Here is a 26,308-nt window from a genome sequence, read left to right as displayed (position 1 = left end):
GGGACTTCTACCACTGAGGTATGTCCCAGACTTTATTTTGAGTCTGGGTTTTGCTAAGAGGTTGGCCCCAAACATAATTCTGCCTCAGCCACTGCACTCAGCAAGACAGGACTCCCCCCCCACACACACACCCTTTTTCTTTTTTGCAGTACTGGGGATTAAATCCAGGGCCTCACACATGCTATGGAAGGACTCTGCCACTGAGCTACAGCCCCAACTCAAGACTGTGAGACCTTTTTAAATACACACTGGTCAGGTATGGTGGTGCTCACCTGTAATCCCAGTTACTCAGGCTGAAGTTGGATGATTGCGAGTTCAAGGCCACCCTCAGTCACTTAGAGACCCCCCTGGTTCAAAATAAAATAAAAGGCCTGGGGATGTAGCTCAGAGGTAGAGTGTCCGTGGGTTTAATCCCCAGAACTAAGAAAGAAAAGAGATACACGGGCCATGATGACAGGGAGACAGAGTAGTAGAGAAGGCAACAGGCACCAGTGTGTACAAGGCCAGGAAACATGTCTAGGGAGTTGGGACAGAAGCTGACTAGTTCCTGGCCAACCCCTGGCTGGGCAGAAAGTAGGCATGTGGAGTGAGGACATGGGCAAGAGTTGTTCTACCCAGAGGAGCTGGAGGCTGAAGGAAAGGGCAGCTCCCAGTGTCCCAGTGTTTCTTCATGGAGCAAGGTGTCTGTATCCTCAGAATTATGTAGTTACTATACCTGAACTGACAAATGCCAACTCAATTCACAAATTATATTTGGTAAAATAAAAAGGACATTTATTTTTTAAAAAATCAGCTGGGCATGGTAACACATGCCAGTAATCTCAGTAACTCAGGAAACTGAGGCAGGAGGATTGCAAGTTTGAGACCAGCCTCAGCAACTTCAATGAGACCCTGTCTCAAAATAAAAAAGGGATGGGGATGTGGCTCAGTGGCAAAGTGTCCCTGTGTTCAATCCTCAGTATTGGGGGGGGGGTCAGACTGGGCTTGTAGCTCAGTGGTAGAGCGCTTGCCTGGGGCATCAATCACTAAGCTTTGAGTTCAATTCCCAGCACTTAAACACAAAGCAAAAAAATCTCTGACCACTAAAAACTGTATAAAAATGTCATGAAGAATGTTATGGGTGGAGGGAAGAATAGAAATTCAGTGGATTGGGGGGTGGGATGGGAATGGGAAAGACAGTAGAATGAATTGGATATAATTTTTCTATATTCATATATGAACACATGACCAGTGAAACTTCACATGTACAACCCAAGAACGGGAAGTTATACTCCATGTATGTATGTGTCAAAGTACATTCTACTGCCATGTATAACTAAGAACAACAAACAAAAATGATGATAGAAAAAGAAGTTCAGTGGATTAGATAAAGGGAAATGAAGGGAAGGGAGGGGAATGAGAATAGGAAATACAGTAGAATGACTTGGACATTTTCCTATGTTCACATATGAATACACAACCAGTGAAACTCCACAGCATGTTCAGCCACAAGAATGGAATCCTAATTACAATTTTATACTCCTTGTATGTATGTCAAAATACACTCTACTGTCATGTGTATCTAAATAGAACAAATTTTAAAAAAAGAAAAGAATGTTTGGCCCACATGTACTTTAGCCACAGAGAATGGTGTGAAAGAGAAAAATCAAGCTGTCAGAATTGAATGCCCAGCCAGGAACCGTGGTGCATGCCTGTAATCCCAGCAGCTCAAGAGGCTGAGACAGAAGGATAGCAAGTTCAAATTCAGCCTCAGCAACTCAGCCAGACCTTGTTTCTAAATAAAATTTTTAAAAAGGGGAATTGAGCGTAGGCTCCAGCACTCATTTGAGCCTATTTCACGCTCCTCCTTCTTTCTGCATCTTATTATCACCATGACACTGCTTTGCGCAGGAAAGCCTAGTAAAGATTTATGAACACATGCTTTCATTTTAACTTGTCAATATAAGGTAGCACTTAAAATGTGAACTCTTAGAGGTGGGGTGGAGTCTTTTACCATTAGATACTTCACTTGTTTGGCTGCAACACCTACAAAAGATACTCTGGAGGCTCAGCAGTGTGGCTGTCCTGGTGATATGAAGGCTGCCCCCTGTGGCCCGTCAGCTCAGCTCTAGGTCCTGCCATCTGTCCAAAAAGCTCTGGTATCACGTGGATGATGTGCCTTGGTAGCCTCCAAAATAGATTGCTTGTTCTGCAGACTCCTACTCTACCCCAGGACCAAAGTTGGCATTAAGCCTGATTACTTCAGTGTTGACATGATGAAAATTATCACTACAGAACCTGACAGTAGGAACTGTGAGGGATGAGACTGCAAGGAAGGTGACACTCATATTTTTATATAAATTATCATTTATTTTTGTAGCATAAAAAGGTATAAATATGATTTATGTAAAACCAATCACCTGCACGCTCAAGCAGAAAGTACTTGAAACTGGGGTCCGTAGCTTTCTGAGCCAGGGAGTAGGAAGAGGCAGGATCAGATCCAGCCACCCCACCATAGGTCCTCCATTCCCAGACACTGTTATCCTAGGACTGGAAATTAGTGGACAGCTTTCTATTTTGACCAGGGTGGCTTGTTAGATGGTACATCAGCACAGTGGTGGCAGAGGTATGACAGGCTTTCGGGCACTTTTATAAATGAGGCACTTGATGGGAAGCATGCCTGAGGTGGAAACCAGTCATGTCAAAACAAGCGGGCAGACTTGCCAGTGGGGGATAAGCACAGGATCTTCTCATCTCCTGGATCTCTTGCCTTTATGTGGCTATTTGATGTGGAGAAAGGAGCAACAGGAAGCAGGGACAAAGGGAGAAAAATATCACAGAGCCACGGCCAGATTCTTTGCCCCATGCTGGCAAACAGCTCAGTGCCCAAAGGCTTGGGACTCGAATGATGCTCAGTGTAGAACTCACAAAGTTTTTGCATTCTCACGTTCAGATACACTGTGGTGCCCTTGAATTTGTGTAAGAATCATAATTTGCTGGGAGGTGCTCATAATCTGCAACACTTAGCAGAAATCTTAGAATCTGAAGGAAAAGTGACAGGAGCAGTACACCTGCACTGATGGACCAGGCTTTAGGGAGCAGTAATGTGGACATCAAGAAGAGCCCAAAGCTCCTCCCAGTAAGGTCTGCAGAGCTCGAGACAGCTAGCTGTACTCACCAAGCCTCTCCTGCCACCTTTCTTGACAATGACACTGATATAGTTCTTGCACACATGTTCCCTTGTCTCTTCCAATGTCTGCAGGTGTGTGTGGCCCTCCACACTAGTGGCTCCACAGTGTCATAGCTGTGGGAGGCACAACTGGGTTGAGAACAAAGGCAACTATCAAATGACCCTCAGTCTTCACTAGACTAAGTCCCCTCTGGAGTGTATGCTTTCAGCCTAAACTGAAACAAAGGCAATTAGAGAAAATTTTCACATCGTTGATCACAAATCTGGTCACAGCCACTTGAGATTGCTGCCTACCCACCTACTCTGAGGGAAGAGAGAGAAGAGGGGAACGGTGATGTCAGAACCTTCCCATTCCATGGAAAAAGAAGCTGGTCCCAAGAAGCAAATCCCACACTCTCTCTGATAAAGAGAAAACACTTCTATGTGGGTTTCCTGGTGCACATAAGTTTTTCTTCCAGGTGGGTAAAGTGCAGGCACTACCTTCTCCTGTGGGTGGGAAAGCAGAATACAGTCACCCGTATGGACTCAAAATGATCACTGTCTTTGGGTTTTCTTGGTCCCAATGGTAGATGACAATCTAGAACCACTGTCACCAAAACAAAGTAAAAGCTATATAACAATGGGTATAGCATAAGTACGCCTTCAGATACAATCCATAGGATTGTTGTTCCCTGGGTGCCATTATCTACTCATGATTTCATGATCACAGGCCCCTTCTGGAAGATACTCAAGTCCACAGAGTATATGCATATACCTGAAGCAGGGGTCAGCAAACCAGAACCCACAGGCCAAATCTGGCCTGCCGCCTGTTTTTGTAAATAAAGTTTTATTGGAACACAGCCACACTTGTTTGTGCATGAAATATCTATGGCTACTTTTGCACTGCAAATGCAGATTTGAGTAGCTGTGAGAGAGACTATTAGGCCATTTGAAGAAAAAGTTTGTAGGCTCTTGCCCTGGAGACTAAAGGCAATTTAGGGAACCATCACTCTCTAAAAAGGCCTTCAAAAAAAAAAAAAAAAAGACCCAAATATTTAATCATTCTGCTGCAAATCTCCAATCATAGGAATCTCATTCTTGAGGTATAGAATCTGTTGGGCAATAACTTCAGGAATCACTAATGTGCTCCTGAGAAGAACCTTCTGTGCTTTAAACTATCTCTCACCCAAGATAAGCTAAGCTGTGATCCTTGACCAAGTCTCTGGAGCCCAGAGACAGCATATGTGTGTGTGTGTGTGTGTGTGTGTGTGTGTGTGTACATTCATGTATATATATACATATATGCATATAGACACACACACACACACACGCACACAGGATTCATTCCAAAAGGGGCATACTCTTGCTCTTCATGTTCTGCAAGGTCAAGGTGGCGACTTCCTGCTCCTAAAAGCTTTGTAGCAGGAGAACCCAGTTCTCTCTTGCTTTTTCTTTTACTCGCACGCTAGCTTGCTGTCAAAGCTAGAAAGCCCAATTGCAAAGGCCTGAAGTGCACACAGCGGGTAGTTGTAGTCCAGTGTGAACACATCATCTGCCACACGTCCAAACTGCATGACTATGTAGTCAGCTAGAAACAGAAAGAAACTGGAGGTTACAACATAATGTGATTGTACTAGGGAAAAATCTAATATTTAAGATATAGGGGGAAAGAACAAAAAGCAAACAAACAAAACTCCAGGTCAGTTTATCACCAGTTCTTTTTAAATTAGGAAACTGAAACAAAGTAGGGATGGGCTGGGTGTAGCTCAGTGATAGACCATGTGATTAGCATGCACTGATGCCCTGAATTCAGTCTCCAGCATGAAAAAACAAACAAACAAAACAAAAACAAAGAAAAAGAAATGCTAAAATAGGAAATTTATAGAGGATGGAAAAGTTTTATTTTGTTTTGTTTGGTACTAGGGATTAAACCCAGGATTGCATCCCCAGCCCTTTTAAATTTTGAGACAGGATCTTGCCAAGTTGGTGAGGCTGGCCTCAAAACTTGCAATCCTCCTGCCTCAGCCTTCTCGTTCACTAAGTTTAACAGGTGTGGGCTGCCACACCTGGTTTCAACAGCAATTGGAAAGTTTTCCTCTAAAACTGTAGTTTTGTCTTTCCAAAGAAATAATTTCTTTCCCAAATAATTCTCTACTGAATATAACTTCCTATTAGTTATAGGAAGCGATCATTTCTGTCTCATCAGATCCCCTTCCCCATTCCCACCCAGCCCTTCCTGTGGCTTACGGTCATTTTCATGGACTATCTGGAAGTTCTTTACAGATGCCTGAGTGACCCGGCCATGAAAGTTGAGCACATAGGACTGAGTGTCGTCATTCCAGACTGGGGCCTTGTTGTGCAGTTCGATTAAGTTTTCCATGGTTTTGTTTTGCCATTTTGAAAGCAAGCTCTCATGATCCTGGTGGAAGGTAAAATCGTTACTTTGTATTGAGAAGCATGATAACACATTTATTTTAGATTCTGTAAGGTAGAAGGCAGAGGTAGGTAAATATTTTCTCAATTTCAGAAAGGGTAATTAGAAGAAAAGTTAAATTCAAACATTAAGTCAGGCTGTTGTTGTTATTAATTATTTATTTTATATGATCCAGTATTTCTCTTTGCAGAAGAAATGATCTCAAATCAATGACTTCACCAATATCTCTAGAAGTGCACTTATTCTGAGGATTTGGGCAGTGGCTCTCCTAAAGAAGAGTATGAGCCATACTCCAACTTGGATCTGGAAGAATCAATACTTTCTTTGTATTGATCTCTGCTGTATTATACTATTTTCTTTTAAAGTCCTTTGCCAATTAAGCTTGTTCTCACTTACATTTCGTGGCCGAAATGGGATTCGCTCATGATTCATGTTCATCCCTGGAATAATCACAGACATTTTCCTAGGGCCTTTAAACCCAAGTACATTTGTTTCCTGGAATATGGGAAAATAAAACAGAATTTGAATTAAAGGGATACAAATAGGAAAAGAAGAACTCAAACTATCCCTGTTTGCTGATGATATGATTATATACTTAGAGGAACCAGGAAATTCCACCAGAAAACTTTTAGATCTCATAAGTGAATTCAGTAAAGTAGCGGGATATAAGATCAATGCACATATATCTAAGGCATTTTTATACATAAGTGATGAATCTTCAGAAAGAGAAATCAGGAAAACTACCCCATTCACAATAGCATCGAAAAAAATAAAATACTTGGGAATCAATCTCACAAGAGGTGAAAGACCTCTACAGTGAGAACTACAGAACACTAAAGAAAGAAATTAAAGAAAACCTCAGAAGATGGAAAGATCTCCCATGTTCTTGGATAGGAAGAATTAATATTGTCAAAATGGCCATACTACCAAAGTGCTATACAGATTCAATGCAATTCCAATTAAAATCCCAATGAGGTACCTTACAGAAATAGAGCAAGCAATTATGAAATTCATCTGGAAGAATAAAAAACCCAGAATATCTAAAGCAATCCTCAGTAGAAAGAGTGAAGCAGGGGGTATCGCAATACCCGATCTTCAACTCTACTACAAAGCAATAGTAACAAAAACAGCATGGTATTGGTACCAAAATAGAAAGGTGGATCAATGGTACAGAATAGAGGACACGGACACAAACCCAAATAAATACAATTTTCTCATACTAGACAAAGGGGCCAAAAATATGCAATGGAGAAAAGATAGCTTCTTCAACAAATGGTGCTGAGAGATTTGGAAATCCATATGCAACAGAATGAAACTAAACCCATATCTCTCACCATGCACGAAACTAAACTCAAAATGGATTAAGGACCTCGGAATCAGACCAGAGACAGTGCATCTTATAGAAGAAAAAGTAGGTCCAGAGCTTCAACATGTCGGCTTAGGACCAGACTTCCTCAACAGGACTCCCATAGCACAAGAAATAAAAGCAAGAATCAATACCTGGGATAGATTCAAACTAAAAAGCTTTCTCTCAGCAAAGGAAACTATCAGCAATGCAAAGAAAGAGCCTACAGAGTGGGAGAAAATCTTTGCCATTCATACTTCAGATAGAGCACTAATCTCCAGAATCTATAAAGAACTCAAAAAACTCTACACCAAGAATGCAAATAATCCAATCGACAAATGGGCTAAGGAAATGAATAGACACTTCACAGAAGAAGATCTACAAGCAATCAACAAACATATGGAAAAATGTTCAACATCTCTAGTAATAAGAGAAATGCAAATCAAAACCACCCTAAGATTCCATCTCACCCCAATTAGAATGGCAATTATCAAGAATACAAGCAACAACAGGTGTTGGTGAGGATGTGGGGAGAAAGGTACACTCATACATTGCTGGTGGGGTTGCAAATTAGTGCAGCCACTCTGGAAAGCAGTGTGGAGACTCCTTAGAAAACTTGGAATGGAACCACCATTTGACCCAGATATCCCACTCCTTGGCCTATGCCCAAAGGACTTAAAATCAGCATATTACGGAGATACAGCCACATCAATGTTCATAGCTGCTCAGTTCACAATAGCCAGATTGTGGAACCAACCTAGATGTCCTTCAATTGATGAATGGATAAAGAAACTGTGGTATATATATACAATGGAATATTACTCTGCCATAAAGAATGATAAAATTATGGCATTTGCAGGCAAATGGATGAAACTGGAGAATATCATGCTAAGTGAGATAAGCCAATCTCAAAAAACCAAAGGACGAATGATATCGCTAATAAGTGGATGATGACACATAATGGAGGGTGGGAGGGGTTAGTGTTAGGGTTAGAGTTAGGGTTAGGGAGGGGGGCAAGAATGGAGGAAGGAAGGACTGTATAGAGGGAAAAGAGGGGTGGGAGGGTTGGGGGGAAGGGAAAAAAATAACTAAATGAATCAAACAGCATTACTCTGTAAATTTATGATTACACAAATGGTATGCCTTCACACCATGTACAAACAGAGAAACAACATGTATCCCATTTGTTTACAATAAAATAATAAAAAAATAATAATATAAAAAATAAAATAAAATAAAACAGAATTTGAAAGCAGAAAGGAAAAAGAGACCATGTTCTCTTCTAACACATGACTTACTTAGGGACAAAGACATTGACAATGGCTGGGTACAGAGGCATACTCCTAACCCCAGACACTTGGGGAGCTGAGGCAGGTGGATCACAAGTCCAAGGGCAGACTTGGCAACTTAGCGAAACCCTGTCTCAAAATTAAAAAAATACAAAGGGTTGGGGATGGAGCTCAGTGGATAAGTGACTGTGTGTTCAATCCCCAATACCAACCCCTCCCTGCTAAAATGTTAACAATGTTGAGAACACCAAAAATGATTTTATTACTTTGTTGTAGTTAAACAAAGAGACAGAGAATCAAAAATAGGAAGCCTTGGCATATAATCCCAGACACTTGGGAGGCTGAGGCAACAGGATCCCTTGAGCCCGGAAATTCAAGGATAGCCTAGGAAGAAAGGAAATAAGTTCAGAAAGGGAAAGAGGAAAGGAAGGGAGGGAGGAAGAAAGAAAGAAAAGGAGAAAGAAAAAAAGAAAAGGGAAGAATGGAGGAAAGAATAAAAGAAAAGAGATAGTTTTACTTTATTGTAACTTCTGGTCAATAGAGAAGAGATAAGGAAGGTCTGAAGTAAGTGGCATTAGGAAAAGAGAAGAACAGATGAGGCAAGTAACAGCACAAAAATGAAAAACGATACCCACATAATTTCACAATTCATAAACAATTAAAACATGAATATGTGAAGAAAATGATACCAGTGCAGAAAGAGCGATCAGAGAAATAGAAACATGCCTGGAGGGAAGTCTGGCTTTGGCACTGGCAGCACATGCAGAGGCGAAAGGAGAAAGGGGGACACTGGAAGGGCTGCACTTACGTAGCAGATGGCGGCCAGCTCCTGCCGGGTGTGAGCCTTTTCCACTAGACCCTGGGCCCTGACTGGGCTGACTCCATGGTCATACACTGTGAACTTGGTCCCCATGAGGTTGGATCTAGTGTCAGGAGAAAAAGACACCACGAGGATCTGTATTTTTTTATAATTAGGACAGGGGAGGTTGAGTAGTAGAAGAGAGGCCTGTCTGCCTATTCTCCAAATGCTTAAGTACTTATAATCACATTTTCTAAGATCTTTCATTAGACAAGAAAGGGACTTAAGATTTTCTTTTAATGCTGTTGTTATTGTTTTTGGTTTTGATTACCACATCCATATATGCTGATTGTAAAAACTAAAAAAGGTATGGACTGTTCTGAATCCATAGGAATAAAGCTATCAGATGAATAGGATAGTGATATAAGGCTTCTCTCACCTGAGTTTGCCAATGTAACTTTCCCCTTCACGAGATAAATCTGTTGCATCAGTAGAAATCAGATAGTTGGATGTTTTGCTTTTCTTCCGCTTTCTACCTGCAAGAAGAAATATCTGGAAAAAGAAAATGCATCAATCAAAAATGAAATCAAGTAGACCCCCATGATTCTACCTATTAATTCAGTAAATGTTTTGCAAGTATCTATCATGTGCCAAGCAATCAATCTTTGGGTCTTTTCTTTCTTTTTTTTTTTTTAAATATATATATTTTTAATTGTAGGTGGACACAATACCTTTTATTTTATATTTATGTAGTGCTGAGGATTGAACCCAGGGCCTCATGCATGCTAGGCAAGCATGCTACCACTGAGCCACAACCCCAGCCCCTCTCTTTCTTTCTTAATGAGAAACTGCTTTCTCTTTATTTAGATTTTAAGGAGAAAAAAATGAACTTTGGTCACATGTTACCTTTAAACTGGTACTGGAGGTTGAATCCAGGGCTTCATGCATACTAGGCAAGTGCTCTACCACTGAGCTACACCCCCAGCACTGTTTTTCCCTTTTTCTAAACCCTTAATGTTTTTCAGAATTCAACACCAGGGGATCTGGGAGTGTGGCATAGTGGTAGAGTGCTTGCCTAGCATGCATGGGACCCTGGGTTGAGTCCCCAGCACCAAAATAAATCTAACCAAAACCATCATTTTTTCTGAACTCACTAATTTGACTTTTCATATAATTCTTTACACCTATATTCTTAAAACTTCCAGTAACTTCTAAAAGAATTGTCATCTAATGCCATAAGTAAGTCTTTTAATCTTTAAGAGAGAAAGAATCCTGAATACCTTCCTGGTCTTCACTGTAACTGTTTTTGAAAACTTCTATTTGTATTTTGTTGTGGTTTTAAGTCCCTGTGGCTTCAGTGATTGTAGGTGATAACATTCATAAACATTTAGTGCATGCCTGGTATGTTGTTAACCCTCAATAAGTAGTGGTTATAATAACAATGATACCTACCATCATTACCTTATTTCTAAGCACTTAAAATCATCCACTTATATCTGGTATTAGTCCAAAATGCTCTGCTTATTAGCAAGTACTAAATTGCTCAAACTGGCTGGGCATGGTATGCATGCCCATAATCCTAGTTTACTTGGGAGGTTGAGGCAGGAGGATGGCAATTTCCAGGCTAACCTCAGCAACTTTGTAAGACCTATCTCAAAAAAAAAAAAAAAAAAAAACACAAAAAAACCCCAAACCAAACCAAACCAAACAAACAAACAAACAAACAAAAAACCTGGGGGATGTAGCTTAATGGTAAAGAGCTCCTGGGTTCAATCCTCAGTACCCGCCACCCTCAAAATTTGCCTCAAACATAAAATAGACTATCTAAGCTGAGAAACAAGACATTTAACTTGCTTCTCCTTTCATATTTCCAATTCCTCCTATTCCCTAAAAGTTGTTCTCCTTCTTTCCATGTCATGTTATACCGTGATAAAAAGAAAAATTGAAGATTAAACAGTAGCAACCAAAAATAAATAATGGGGGAGGGGTGAAAATAATTACATTAAAACATTCTCTAGGGCTGTGTGACTCTGTTAGAGTGCTTGTTTGGCATGTGTAAAACCCTAGGTTCAATTCCCAGAACAAGAAAAAAAAATTCTCCTATTTATCCTACATATGGATAAGTCTTTTTTCTGGGGCCAGGCAGGGGTGGGGAAGGTGGAAAGAGCTATGAGTTCTTTAAAGACAATGAAAAAACAGCATCTGGGGATTAATACACACAATCCACTGTCTACTTCCAACCAACTTGATATCAGCGTTATCTCCCTGTCATGAGGCTCACCAACAATCTATTCCTGTAAGAGTCTTCTCAGGGGCTCAGTGGTAGAGCTTGCCTAACAAACCCTGGAGTCCACCCCAAGCACCAGAGAAAAAGAGGAAAAAAAAGTCATCTTAGGAATCAATTCCCATACCTTCCGGTTCTCATCTTTTTCCAAGTGCATAAAGTAGGTGGGAAAGAGACCCCGATCCATTCCTTTTTTATCCCTGGTTATCCGACACTTCACTGTGATACCTCGAGGGGCAGGACTATATGCAAAATCTTCCAAATTCTCCACTTCTCCCAGCTGGTTATCAACCTGCTGGGATGCAGTACAGGAAGCTCCTGGATTCTGAAAGGATGGCCATACATGAGCAATAGGCTAGGTCAGAAAAACCTCAGATTCTCTGCAAGAAACACTTCATGAACAAAAAAAAGTACTGACTTCTCCCTATATCTTTAGTACTCTGATAAAACACGAGAAACTGAATAATCAAAGATGTGAATATTCAGAGTAATAAAGATGCTTAATAAAAAATGGGATGAATTTGTATATAACCACGAGAAATGATAGTTATACTCTATTTGTGTACAATCAATCAAAATTTTAAAAAAATTGGAATGTGGTGTTACAATGACTAAACCAAGATAGAATAAAGTCATAAATTCTAAATCTAAATTTGAGTTTCTATCTTTTGAAGAAATACTCATTCAGTAATCCTATTTAGAAACCATAGATGTGTTTGGGAAAACTACATACTGTGGCTGATTTCTGGCTGGACGAAGAACTGGGTCTCTCGGTTTCTGGTGATTGGGAACTTAATTTTTTTCCTTCTTCTTCCTCACCATCCGTCTCTTCCTCATCAAAGTTCAAACTACTTGAGATGCCTGGCAGAAAAGCAATATTGTCAACAACTGCCAACAGTGATTTTAAAAAGAAAATCTTTTAAACAAAGATAAGTTTTAATTTTCCTGCTTAAAACATTCCTAACTGAGCTGGGGATGTAGCTCAGTACAGCTGGGTATAAGAGCACTTGCCTAGCATGTGCAAGGCTCTGGCTTCCATTCCTGGCACCACCAAAGACAGAAAGCAAAAAAGGAAAGAGATCTTAACTATTCTGACCCAAAACACAAGATATTTTACCCCAAATTTGACAATTCATATTCTCACATCCATCCTTTTTTTTTCCCCCTTTCTACTAATGCCACCCCAAGTTAGCTGTTTAAAACATCATGTTGCTGGGCATGGTGGCACATGCCTGTAATCCCAGCAACTAGAGAGGCTAAGGCAGGAGGATCACAAATTTGAGGCCAACTTCAACTCAGTGAGGCCCAAGCAACTTAGTGAGACCCTGTCTTAAAATATAAAATAAAAAGGGCTGGGGATGTAGCTCAGTCAGTGGTAAAGCACCCATCTCCAGTATCAAACAAACAAATTAAAAAAAAGACATTCAAAAAAGAAAACATTATACCTAATGGAAAAATTTATTTACATAGTCAACCATCTCATAAAAGGGGTTAATATCTAATAAAAAAGAACTCATACAATAATAACAAAATAAGGAAGTCAAGGAAAAAATGTCAAGTTAGACATTCCTCAAAAAAAGATGCACAACAGGAAATAAGCACATAAAACATGCTCAATATCACTAGTAATAGGGAAATCCAAATCAAAAGTACAAGATACCACTTCACACCAGTAGAAGGCTGTTATTTAAAAAAAAAAAAAAGGAAAATAAGCACTGGCCAGGATGTGGAAAAACAGGCCCTTGTGCATTACTATGTAATCCAGCAATTCCATTTCCAGGTACATTCCCAAAAGAACTGAAAGCAGAACTTGAACACATATTTGTACAAAAATGTTCATAGCAGGATTATTCAAATACTCAACAGATGGCAACCATCCAAATGTCCATCAACTGATGAATGAATGAACAAATTATGGTAGATGTATAAAATGCAATTATTATTCAGTTTTAAAAGGAATGACACTCTGATAAATTATACGACATGCATAAACTCAAAGACATCATGCTAAATGAAATAAGCTAGATACCAAAAGACAAATCTTGTATGATTTCATTTACATGAAGTACACAGAACAGACAAATTCGTAGGCAGAACAGTGGTTGCCAGGAAGTGGGAGCAGGTAGAAATGGGGAATTATTTTGAGTAAGTATGGAGGAAGACATTCTTGGATGACAAAAAAGTTCTGGAGATGGATGGTGGTGATGGTTGCACAACATTGTAAATGTAATTCATGCCACTCAACTGTACACTCTAAAGTGGTAAATTTCAGGTTATGGTGTACTAATGTATCTTTCACCACACACATACAAAAATCAATGATCAACTGTTTTCTGTATCAGTTACTTGTTTTTCTATATTTTGCTTATCTCTAGTCAACTAACTCCAGTTAGGAATATTTGAAATACTAAAATTCATGTGGCATCTTTTATAATATTTTTTTCTTTCTTTCTTTTTTTTTATTTTTCCCCCCAGTGCTGGAGATGAGATCCAGGGCTTTGCACATGCTAAGCAGGCCATTCCACCACTGAGGGACATTCCCAGGCCTAAAAAAAAATTTAAAACTGAGATGAAAAGGTTTTCTCAATTTTTTTTCCTCACATTTACTTGAGTTTGAGTAGGAGATCCTGAGAGCATTACTTTTTGTTTTGTTTCTTGCTTGTTTATAGAACATATAGTCTAGAGGGGAATACAAATGCAGAATAAAGTGTGACACAAAGTGTAACATGTGTGATGAAAGTATGGTGCTCAGATTTACAGGTGGGAGGAGGAGGCTCAGTGAAAATTACCTTAAGAGAAAGCAGCACAATAGGACCTAAACTAAATTTCCTTTTCTCTGGAGTCCATGGACTGAAGTTACCCCTTACATAATAATTGAAATAGCCAGAAATCATGGGTTTACAAGCAGATTTAACAATAGTGTAGCTTTTTTCTCCAAACCACTTCCTGCCCACATTCAACCATCTCAGATGAAAGAAAACTATAATCTATTCTTACACAGGGCATACCAGTAAGGCTGGTATTAGCCTTACTCAAGGACAACCACAGATAAAACAAAGGCTAGTTAAAGACTCAATCTCAAATGGAAACATATGTCCACACAAAAACTTACACAATAGTTTCCTGTTATCTGTGGTTTGAGTTACCCACAGGCAACCACAGCCCCAAAACATTAAAGGGAAAATTCCATATTTTGAGAGACAGAGACCACATTCACATAACTTTTATTACATAACATTGTTACACTGGTTCTATTTTATTAGTAGTAGCTATTAATCTCTTACTGTGCCTAATTTATACATTAGACTTTATCATAGATATGTATGAATAGGAAAAACACAGCATATATATTGTTTCAGGCATCCATAGGGGATCTTGGAATATGTTCCCCATGGATAAGAGGGGCTACTCTACATTAAAGCTCATAGCAATATTATTCATAACAGAGCCTGGTATAATGGTGCATTCCTGTAATCCCAGCAACTCTGGGGGTTGAGAGGCAGGAGGATCACAAGTTCGAGGTCAACAACCTCAAAACAACTCAGTGAACCTCAGCATCTAAGTGAGGCCCCTAAGCAACTTAGTGAGACCATGTCTCAAAAAAAAAAAAAAAAAGGGCTGGGAATGTAGCTCAGTGATAAAGCACCCCTGGGTTCAATCCCCTGTACCCTAAATAAATAAATAAATCATAATAGACAAAAGTAGACAAAATCCCAAATGTCCACCAAGTGATACACAGATAAAATGTCGTATATCTACACGATGGAAAGTTACTCAAAATAAAAAGGAATGAAGTAGTGATATGTGTTACTACATGGATAAGCCTTAAAACATTATGCTAAGTGAAAGAAACTATTCATAAAAGACCACATACTGTAGGATTATTTATAGGAAGTATCCAGAATAGGCAAATCCATAGAGTGGGTAGCTGCCCAGAATTGTTAAGTTAAAGGGAAATGAGAAGCAACTGCTAATAGGTACAAGGTTTCTTTTTGGTAATTAAAATGTTCTAAAATTGATTGTGACAATGGTTGCAGAACTTTGTGAATATACTAAAAACCACTCAGCTACATTCCCAGCTCAAGAACCATTATATCAAATAAGATTATGCCGGTTAAGTGCCTAACATACAGAGACATTCAAAACATCAGTGTCCAGCTGCTTCCCAGCTGACAGCAGTGCACAGGCAGATGTGAATCTTTCTTTGCCCAGCTTAAACACCACCTCCTGGTGCTTCTCTTCTCTTTTCTTTTTTTGCAGTGTTGGGGAAAGAACCCAGGGCATTGCTCATGCTAGACAAGTACTACCACTGAACTATATCTCCAGCCTATAAAAAATTATTCTTCTAAGGAGCAAAAAAGACTACAGGGACCTCTGTACTTATGGAAATGAGAACTCCAACTGGTAGAAAGTAGGCTCTAGATCATCATGAACTGATAAATGGAGGCACGGCAAAGGTGTTGAAAGCAACTTTGTCAAATGAAAAGGATGGGAAGTGAAAAACCATCAAAAACTGTTAAAGAGCAGGTGTGGTAGCACACACCTATAATCTCTGTAATCCCAGCTACTTGGGAAGCTGAGGCAAGAGGCAAGAGGATTGCATGCAAGTTAGAGGCCAGTGTGGGAAACTCAGCGAGACACTGAAAGAAGGAACAAGGACTGGGAAAGTAGCTCAATGGTAGTGTGCTTGTGGTAATGTGAGCATCAATGGGTTTGATTCTCAGCACCACACACACATACATCCCCCCCCTCAAAAAAAAAAAAGAGATGAGAGTCATATCTATTAGTTAATATTCTATATTTGACTTAATTATTTTATTTTCTTAGACAATAGCATAAATGCTACTATTGTTGACTACTACTCGGATATCAAAGTTGCTTACCACTATCACCTCTGCAAAGCCCTAGGCCATATTACAAGCAATTTTGAATCATCTCGATTGTTAACTAACAATCAAAGAATGTAAAGGAAAGATCACAAATGATTAAGAATATAAACTGCTTTACAATCATTACCAAACCTCACCATGTTTTTGGAGAATCTCCTCTAGGTCTGGCTTGGAAGCAGTATCCAGAGTGCTTTCCCCATCAATACTACCTTCAGTATCTTCTTCTGTAGCAGAAGAACCTACTGAGAGAACATGAAGTTTGGCTTCTAAATCATGAGCATCTGACTTCAGGAAAGCAGCTGGACCATCAATACCTATAGCCCAAAGAAAAGAGAAAAAAGAGAAAAGTGTTATCCAGTATTTAACTGGGTAGTTCTGGTATTTGTGATCAGAACTAAGAACTAGCGAACCATTTCATCTCTCCTCCTTGTCTAATATTGCAAGGACATTGGTCCAAGACTAGGATTCATTTTGTTAACATGCTCTCTTACAGAAGTAACATGTACTTGATCTTTAGAAACTTAAGAATGATACCAAGAGGCTGGGGGTATATCTCCAGTGGTAGAACATTTGCCTAGCATGTACAAGGCCCTGCGGTCCATCCCTGACTCTGTGAGGGGAAAAAGGAGAGACCGAGAAAATAAAGTAGGTCCTCCATAGTACAGATCCTGTCAAGCGCTGCTCAAGGGGCATGACTGAGAAGTTCTTAGTCTTCCTCCTCCTTCACCACCTCAGATAATCCTTTAGATAACCTTTTAGTTACATACTCCTGGCTTCACAGTTAACTTCTGACATAATGTGACAATCAAAACTGTATGGTCCTTTGGGTTGGGAATGTAAGTCAGTGGTAGAGCACTTACCTAGCATACCTGAGGCTCTGGGTTCCATTTCTAAAGCCACAAATTTTTAAAAAGATTTTTTAAAAACCCCAAATCATAAGTACCTCAGTTACTTGATTTGCTATTTTAAAAACAATAGTTTGAGTATGGGTGTAAACTTGAAGGTGTCTTCCATTGATGGGACTATTTTTTTAAATTCTATCAAAGACCCAGAAAGTGATTATAAAGATTCAAGGTACCTAGTAACGATGCTAACATTGTCCTTGTGCTCCATCTGAGAATCCTCCTGCCTTCTCCTAGGTCTGTGAAAATTGTACCTCAGCAGGAAACAATGCTGCCCAAATACACACCATGTAGGATGACATCATTGAGAGGAGTCTGTGGCTCCACCAGAGGCGCGTGCTCCTCACTACCTCTTGGCTTTAACCGCCGTAGCCGGGCCTCTGGGTTTGGCTGCACCATGAGTGGCTCCAGGCGCTTCTTTCTCTGTTTCTTCTCCAGCAGTGCTCTCTGGGGGGAAAATGTGATATTAACAGCCAGGAGACCTAGCCACTTCAAATATCTGCAGTCTGTTTTCACTGATCTTTATAAAAACTATTGTAAACAACTTTTTCCCAGCCAGGCGCAGTGGCACACACTTATAATACCAGCGGCTCAGGAGGCTGAGGCAGGAGGATCATGAGTTCAAAGTCAGCCTCAGCAACTTATGGAGGCTCTAATCAACTGAGAGAGACCTTATCTCTAAATAAAATGTAAAAAAAGGGTTGGGGATGTGGCTTAGTGGTTAAGCATCCCTGAGTTCAATCCCTGGTACCAAAACAAAAATAATACTACTAATAATATTTTTCCCACATGAGAAACAAGGAGCAGTTTTTATCATTTATTGAACACTTGTGAAAATCTATTTTAAATCATACAATGCATTTCTAGCCCTGCCATGATTCAAATCTACTTAAATATATATGGTCATTATCATAGTATTATCAAAGCATAATCACAAATTCAAAACATACACATATGCACAGAGGAAAAGATGGAGGACATAGTAAAGATGATTTTTTTCTTCCCTTCTTTTTTTTGGGGGGAGAGGTTTCGAGATTGAGCACTCAAAAATGCTCTACCACAGAATTACATCCCCAGATCTTTCTATTATTTATTTTGAGACAGTGTCTCACCCAGGTTGGCCTTGAATTTGTGATCTACCTGCCTTAACTTCCTGAATAACTGGGATATACCTCTGTACCTAGCAGTGACAGTGATTTCTTTGGGTACCAGAATATGAATGATTCTTTCTTTTTTCTTTCTTTCTTTCTTTTTTTTTTTTGCATATAAACAACAGAAATTTATTTCTCAGTTCTGAAGGTTAGGAACCCAAGATCAAAGCACCAGCAGAACTGGTGTCTGGTGAGGGCCTGATTCATAGATGGCTGTGTTCTCACTGTGTCCTCACATGGCAGAAGGGGTAAGGGAATCTTATTCAGGTCTCTATTACAAGGGTATATGAATGCTTATTTCTTTTTTCTAGTTTTATGTATTTTCCAAATTTTCTTACTTTTAATTTGGAAGAAAAAATTTATTACCCTCTAAACCCCAAATTATTTTCATGTTTTAATCAGTCATATAACAATACATTTTGCTTTTTGTTCATATTACAAAATTAGAAATCAAACAGACTTGGATGGCTAGGAATTAGCTTAAGGATAAAGTGCACGCTTAGCATATGCAAGGTCCTGGGATCAACCCCCAGCATCACCAAAACAACAGCAATAAAATAAAAATAAAGATAAAGAATATGGTGTAAGAAATGCAAGAAAACAGCAAGAGAGACAACACAGAAAAAAATCCCACTAAGATGGAAAGTACTACAACCACAAATGCTATTTGTGAACTTTGGTAAATAAGAGCTTAAAATAAACATAAATTATTATGGATTTGGGATGGCTCAGAATAGGAGAAGTACCAAGCCCAACAGAAAAACAAAACCATGAATAAAAAGCAAAAGCATTATAACCTTCTTACTACTGTTTCTTAGGCAAAAAGTCATCTGTTTACTTTTTTTTTTTAATTGATATTGCTCGAGAAAAGTGACTCTAGGAAAAAAAAGCAAAGCAAAGAGTCTTTAAGAAGAAGAGCCCATCCAAGAAGTGAGACTAACAAATGGAAAGCAGTGTGGTTTTTTGTGCTATGGGTTGAGGAAAGCACATGGATACATCCCAAATACATAGAGGACTTGTATGTAGAGGTAAAAGACTGGGGAGTTAAAATAACATTCTATACCATTAGGAATTAATAGATGTCGGACAAGTTATACTGATGTTTTGTATTTTAATATTTTGATTATTATATTTGAGTATTTTGAGACTTCGTGAATTAGCATGAATAGAAGGACCTTAATGTACCAGGAACTCTAAAAGCTTAGGAGGCTATAATGAGTTCCTCCCTATAGAACTTGTTGAGATTCTTTTAGCAGCTAAGAAGTCTTGTGTAACGTGTAAGGAGCTTGCCTGAAGAAATGGTAAATACGAAGCAGTGTAGAAAAAAGGAGAAACTGTCACATCTTATTTGTGTGGCAACAGTTATTACATCTCATACCATTTTATAACTGTGAAATGATCAACAAAAACACATACATAAGCTCCAGCCGGTTCATTTCATTAATACATGTAAAGAAAAAATGTACTGTGAAAAAGGGAGGCCAAAGAGCTAGCATTTACCCAGCCTGTTCAAGAAAGAGTAATACTGAATCTGTAGACAAGAATATTCTGTTTACTGGGAGAACCTGCTCTCCGTGAGGACAGGAAAGTACACAAGGCTTCATAGTGGCTTTGTGAAATAACCTGACTGCTTGCTCTCCAATCAGCCTTCTAATTTTCAATTTAACTTCTTGGGTATCATACTCCCAGGAGGAGAGTATCATGAACAGCAGAGATGAATCACACTGAAATAGTAGAGCTCCCATTGTCAATTAATGAACTGCTGTTCTGGTTTTATAACTTACTGTTGTGAATTTAACTAGTGTGAGTTTGTGCCAAAGGACTTGGTTACCTCCAGGCTCATTGACAAAAGCTCTCAGATTTATAAAGGGGAGGCTAGACTCTTGACCCCAGAGATCCTACCGAGGTATCTGGTATAGCCTTTCCCTCTCAAAATCAACACCCATCACTCATTTAGATGAATAAGGGAAAGAAACAACTGTGGACTCAATCTGTAAACTGCAGGGCCATAGCTACTACACTCCAACACTGAATATATCCAGCTATTGTCCTATGAAGAAAATCATAATATCTACAAGTGGGCATACTGCCACCTTGGTGAAACGGCCACCTGATTTAGCATTCTGATCACTCTCACACAGTCTGGGTGGGGAAGAAGAGACATGATGAATTTGAATGTAACCATGCCAACTCATACTGCATTTGTTTTACCTCCCTGTAAAGTCAGTAGGGCTTTAAATGAGACTACACAAAGGACTCCTTATCAAGATAGGGGAAGGACAAGCAAGACAGGAAGAGAGCCGAAGTTCAGTGTCTGATGTCCTAAATGCAATTGAAATTTTCGCTATCAAGACTTTAAGTGTTACAAAACTAAAACAAACACCTTCAAGCTTCCCAATTTTATTGGGAATTGAACAATAACTCAAAGAATCCATCTTTTCTAGAATCCAGCAATATGCCTTACTCTTCTGTTAGCAAAGTTTTGAAGGGTAATGTCAAAATAAACAAGGAGGAAATAAAGGAGATTAGATGGGGGAAATTTCCATCATAGGACTTTATCCATTAAAATAATAATGGTCAGGCAAGCCTCAAACTAATGACAGCTTGAGTTGTTTCTCAATTTTCTAAGGGGTGAAATCACTCTAGAGATGATCAGCTGAAGTCACATAATGTCGCTCTTGGAACTGACTGAGCACAGAGCACAACTAGGAAGATCAGAATGGTTGTCTGGGGTCCATTTGTTTGGCAAAAATTAACTAACCTCCTCCCACACAAAGTGATATTACAGGAAGGCAAGACTAAAAGTTTTAAATTAGACTTCTTAAAACATCAATTCAGTTCACTTTTGACCTCCTCTCTTAGAAGGGTATATACAAACAGATGGGCAACCCTACCCAAAGGGACTATGTTGTACTTCAACCCATTTCCCACCAGGTGGCATAAATGTTCTTTACCTCATGAGCCTGGATATACCATAGCAAGAGTTGGAAAACCTTTACATTATGTAGTCAACTGAGGTGTCTGTATGCCCTGAAAATAAGGTATTCTAGTGAAACTAGAAAAAATGAAAGAAAAGTAAACTCAATGAGAAAGTATTCTAATAAATAGTGTCAGGACAACTGGATATCCACAAACAAAAGAATGAAATTGAACCCTATCTCACACCATACAGAAAAATTAACTCTGGGCTGGGTATGTAGCTCAATGGTAGAGAGCTTGTCTAACATGCACAAGACCCTAGGTTTGATTCCCAGCACCAAAAGGCGAAAAAATTAACTCAAAACGACTCATACAAAGCCTAAGAACTAAAACTACAAAACACTTAGAGGAGAACAAAGGAACAAGTCTTTGGAAGGTTGGCTTAGGCAACAGTTTCTTAGATATGCCTCCAAAAATACAAGTAATCAAAGAAAAATACAGATAATACTTTGATGCTAAAATGATACTGTCAAGAAAATAAAAAAGAATGGAAGAAAATGTCCGCAAACCATATTTCTGTAAGGAACTTGGATCCAGAATATATAAAGAACCTATACAACTCAATAACAAAAAGACAATAATTCACTCAAGCAAAGGACAGACCTTTCTCAAAAGAGGATATACAAATGGTCACAAAGTACATAAAAGATGGTAACATTATTAGTCATCAGAAAAATGAACTGAACTACCACTTCACACCCACTAAAATGGTTATAAATTAAAGACAGACAATAACAAGTATTGGTAAGGATGTGAAGCAAATGGAATCTTATACATTGCTGGTGGGAATGTAAAATGGTTTTCATTTTGAAAAACAACCTAGCAGTTCCTTAAAATGTTAAACAGAGCTACCAGCAATTGACCCAGAAATTCCACTCCTAGATATAGACCTAAGAGAAATGAGAATATGTTCAAACCAAAAACTTTATTCTGAGAAGAATTCTGAGAAGTCTTAGTTATAAGATCCAAAAAGTGTAAACAATGCTCATACACAATTGCTGAATAAACAAAATGTGGTACCTCTACACAAAAGAATATTCATTCAACAATGAAAAGGAATTAAACATTAATATATTCTACAACATGGATGAGTCTTATAAGTCCAAGCAGCCAGACACAAAAGACCAAATATTATATGATTCCATTTATATGAGATCTAAAAATAATTTGTATACTTTATCTTGGTATATATTTATGGTATATAAATTTTATCTCAATATAGCTGTCTCAAATTTGTACGGGACAATGGGTGGGGATATAGTTCAGCAGTAGACCACTTGCCTAGCATGTGTAAAACCCTGGGTTCAATTCTCTATACTGTGAAAAAAAAATTCGACCTGGGCTGGGTTGGGGATGTAGCTCAGTGGTAAAATGCTTGCCTAGCACGCACAAGGTCCTGGGTTTGACCCCAATACCAAAAAAAAATAAAATAAAAAAAAATAACATAAAATAAAATGTTCAAATAAAATTTTATGGGACAAAAAAGTCAGGTGTAAATTATCTGAAAATGTAAGAATTTTAAACATCAAATTATTATTAATAGTATTTGTTTTTGTTTTGGGTATGGGGGATTGAACCCAGGGGCACTTTACCATAGAGCTATGTCCCCATTCCTTTTTATTTTGAGACAGGGTTTCACTAAGTTACTGAGGGTCTTTGCTTTGCCAAGGCTGGTCTCAAATTTGTGGTCCATAGACCTCAGCCTCCTCAAATACTGGGATTACAGGTGTACACAACCACTTCTGGCTTTTAAACATTAAATTCTAAGATAATATAATAACAGTAAAACATGATAGATATGAAACAAACTGCAGTCTAATCTATAATACTGTAACCTGGATGGTGAAAGTATTCTAGTGAAACTAGTAAAAATGGTTTATTTTTATCTGTCTTTAGTACTGCCCAACGCAGAGAGTCCTGCTCAGACACAATATATCGCATTCCTTTGCCAGGTGTATCCCTTTTGCAGAAGTGATTTGATTATACCAACACACCTTAATGATATTCACCATAAAGATCACTTTACAAGCTCTCTTTGCTCTGATTTCAAACGTATCAGGCTGCTTTCTAATAGCACTCTATTGGGAATGTGATGACCAGCTGATTCTGGTACACAGTTCACTAGAGATGAATCCCTCAATTTAGGTTCATCATGTATGAGACTGGCTGGTATGAACCAGTCCTCAAAAAACTGATGAATTTTAGTTATTCCTAGCAAGAGTGCATCACTGTCACTGATGGCTGTGCACTGCCTCCCTGGAGCAGGCTGGCCTGCTCTGGACCATCGGGTTCCCACCAAGACACTGCCAACCTGTGGAGCTTAACTGAGTAGCAAACCAACCCTCCTCCATACACCTCCATCTCAGCTCTACACTCAATACTCTAAGATCCTTTCTAACATTCTATTATTTTATGTAGTTCAACCTCACTCTACAGATGAAATAATTGAGGTCCTAAGTCACACAGAAGCTGGGCACAATGGTAAATGCCTATAATCCCAGGGACTTGTGAGGCTGTGACAGGAGGATCACAAGCTCTACGCCAGTCTCAGTAATTTAGCAAATCTTAAGCAACTTTCTCAAAAATAAAAAATAAAAAGGGCCAGGGACATGGCTCAGTGGTAAAGTACCCCTGGGTTCAATCCACAGAACAACCCCTGTCCCCCAAAAAATCACACAGCAAATTAATGACAGAACTAGAACCAGAACTCTAGAATTGGAGCCAAAGCCTTCTGATTTGCATCCCTATGCTTTCTTCATGAGCATGGTGCTGCTTTTCTTACTACTCACCATTTTAATGTTCAGACCCCGTGGGGAAGTGCCTTACTCCTGCTGAGCAATCTCCTTCTCAGGCACATGGTAGAATTCCAGGGTTCTAATGGCATTCACATACATGCTATTTAACATTATTGGACAAAAAGTCCAGAGTTTTGTTTTGTTTTTTAATTTGAAAAGATTCCTATAAAATTTTTTAGCCCGTTGGGTGCAAGCCTGTAATTCCAGCAGCTCAAGAGGCTGAGGCAGGAGGATCACAAGTTCAAAGTCAGCCTCAGCAACTTAGCGAGACCCTAAGCAACTTAGAGACAACCTGCCACTAATAAAATATAAAAAAGGGCTGGGGATGTGGCTCAGTGGGTTCAATCCCCAGTACCCACCCCCCCCACCAAACAAGTATCCTTATATTCTTTGACTATCTCTGGAGGACACATGAGAAATCAGTGACAGTCTCTGGTAAGGAATTGAGCCAAGTAGAGGGAGTCTTTTCATCAAATTCCTTTTTTGTATTATTTGAATTCTTACCATATGCTTTTATTACCTATACAAAAAATAATTAAAAAACTTTTGTGCTATAAAAAAGTTTACAAAGTCCCAACTTTTACACTACATATCATAAGTAGCACTCTTGCTGAAAAGAAGAAAAATCACAGAATATTAGCCAGCTTTTAAAAAATTCAATATACAAAATTTAAAAACTAGTCATTACATGACAGGTGAATCATATATTTCAGTTAATATTAATCAAGGATGCCTTGAACAAAATGAATAAAAATGAATAAAAATAAAAAGATCTAAATTTTTTGTATGTGTTTGGTGCTAGGGATGGAACCTAGGGTCTTGCACATTCTTGGTATGTGTTCTACCACAGAGCTACACCCCCAGTCCAAGATCTGAATTTTGTCATCACTTCTCCCTAAATAGTTTGTTATGCAATGGATAAAGAATAAAGGGGGGTCTCAATACAATTATTCTGATCTTTGGGGGATACTAAGAGTGTGTGTGTGTGTGTGTGTGTGTGTGTGTGTGTGTGTGGTGGGTCCTTGGTATCCACAAGTTTCATGTCTATGGATTCAAATGACCTTAGGTTGAAAATATATGGAAAAAAGTATGCCTCTGTACTGAGCTTGGACAGATTTTTTTCTTGTCACTATTCCCTAAATATAGTATAACAACTATTTACATAGCATTTACATTGAATTAGGTACTATAAGTAATCTAGAGATGATTTAATATAGGCAATGATATGCATAGGTTATGTGCAAATACTATTCCATTTTATATCAGGCACTTGAGCATCTATGGGTTTTGGTATCCCAAGGAATCCTGAAACCAATCCCCTACAGATACTGAAGGAACACTATATATGTGTATATGCATATATCAGAATTTTTTCCATGATCACTATAAATTAGATATCTCTCCCCAGTTTTAATGATGTTATCATTAATATATTAAACTAAAAGTCCCATTACTAATTCCACCAGCAACATAAAGAAGACAAAACCTTAGAGATACTTTAGCTATGGAATCTAAACATCTTGATTATTAATGATACTATCTTGGTAGGCCTAAGCTACAGAATATCCCGAATTAGGAACCATTCACAGGAAAAGGCAAATATAAAAGCAATGTACATTGTCTATAGATACTACCTAGTCATGATGATCATAGCATATAACAACACAAAACTGTCCATTTATTTCTTCCTTTATTCAAATATTTAATAAAAGATTATTATATGCCCAGCTCTATGCTAAGAAATTCTGATATAATGGTAATCAAAAACATACTTGGTATTAAAATGTAACACTGTTCCCCATAAACTAAGTACAATTACTGTGTCAGTTAAAAATAAAAATGAAATTTTAGCTGGGTGTGGTGACCCATGCCTGAAATCTCAGCTACTCACAAGGTTGGAGGGTCACAAGTTTGAGGCCAGCCTGTGCAACTCAGCAAGACTCTATCTCAAAATAAAATAAAAGGGCTAGGTGTGTAGCTTAGTGGTAGAGCACTTGCCTAGTATGCATAAACCCCTGGGTTGAAACCCCAGTATAGTAAAAAATAAAAACATGTTGTTTTGAATGTTGTTCTCACAGAGATTTGTCTAGCAAAGGAAAAAAAAAAATAGTGAAACCAAAAAGTGGGACCAGCAGTATGAAGAAAAGTAAGACCAAAGCAGCAAGTTTGGATTACATTTTAGGATAAGGAAAAAAACTCTTGTAGCCAGGTGCAGTGGTGCACACTTGTAATCCCAGAAGTAGGAAGATTTCGAGTTCGAAGCCAGTCTCAGCAATAGCAAGGCCCTAAGCAA

General features: G+C 38.7%; 1 protein-coding gene across 1 annotated transcript in view; it reads right to left on the bottom strand.

The window, feature by feature from the left end:
* Positions 1-2,346: 2,346 nt before the first annotated feature.
* Tulp3 (TUB like protein 3) overlaps positions 2,347-26,308 on the bottom strand; it is a 54,144-nt gene continuing 30,182 nt past the window's right edge. Inside the window, exons 3-11 of the mRNA XM_047549012.1 lie at positions 17,378-17,537; positions 16,326-16,502; positions 12,033-12,160; positions 11,427-11,624; positions 9,455-9,567; positions 9,025-9,139; positions 5,979-6,077; positions 5,396-5,567; positions 2,347-4,736 (exon numbers count right to left, since the gene is read on the bottom strand). Of these exons, the coding sequence (XP_047404968.1) occupies positions 4,603-4,736; positions 5,396-5,567; positions 5,979-6,077; positions 9,025-9,139; positions 9,455-9,567; positions 11,427-11,624; positions 12,033-12,160; positions 16,326-16,502; positions 17,378-17,537 (1,296 nt within the window). The 3' untranslated portion in view covers positions 2,347-4,602. The remainder of the gene's footprint in view (positions 4,737-5,395; positions 5,568-5,978; positions 6,078-9,024; positions 9,140-9,454; positions 9,568-11,426; positions 11,625-12,032; positions 12,161-16,325; positions 16,503-17,377; positions 17,538-26,308) is intronic.

This window comes from Sciurus carolinensis, chromosome 4, assembly GCF_902686445.1.
Source record: "Sciurus carolinensis chromosome 4, mSciCar1.2, whole genome shotgun sequence".
NCBI lineage: Eukaryota > Metazoa > Chordata > Mammalia > Rodentia > Sciuridae > Sciurus > Sciurus carolinensis.
The sequence above is the reverse complement of the archived record's forward strand: the minus strand, read 5'-3'. Positions and strand labels throughout refer to the sequence as shown.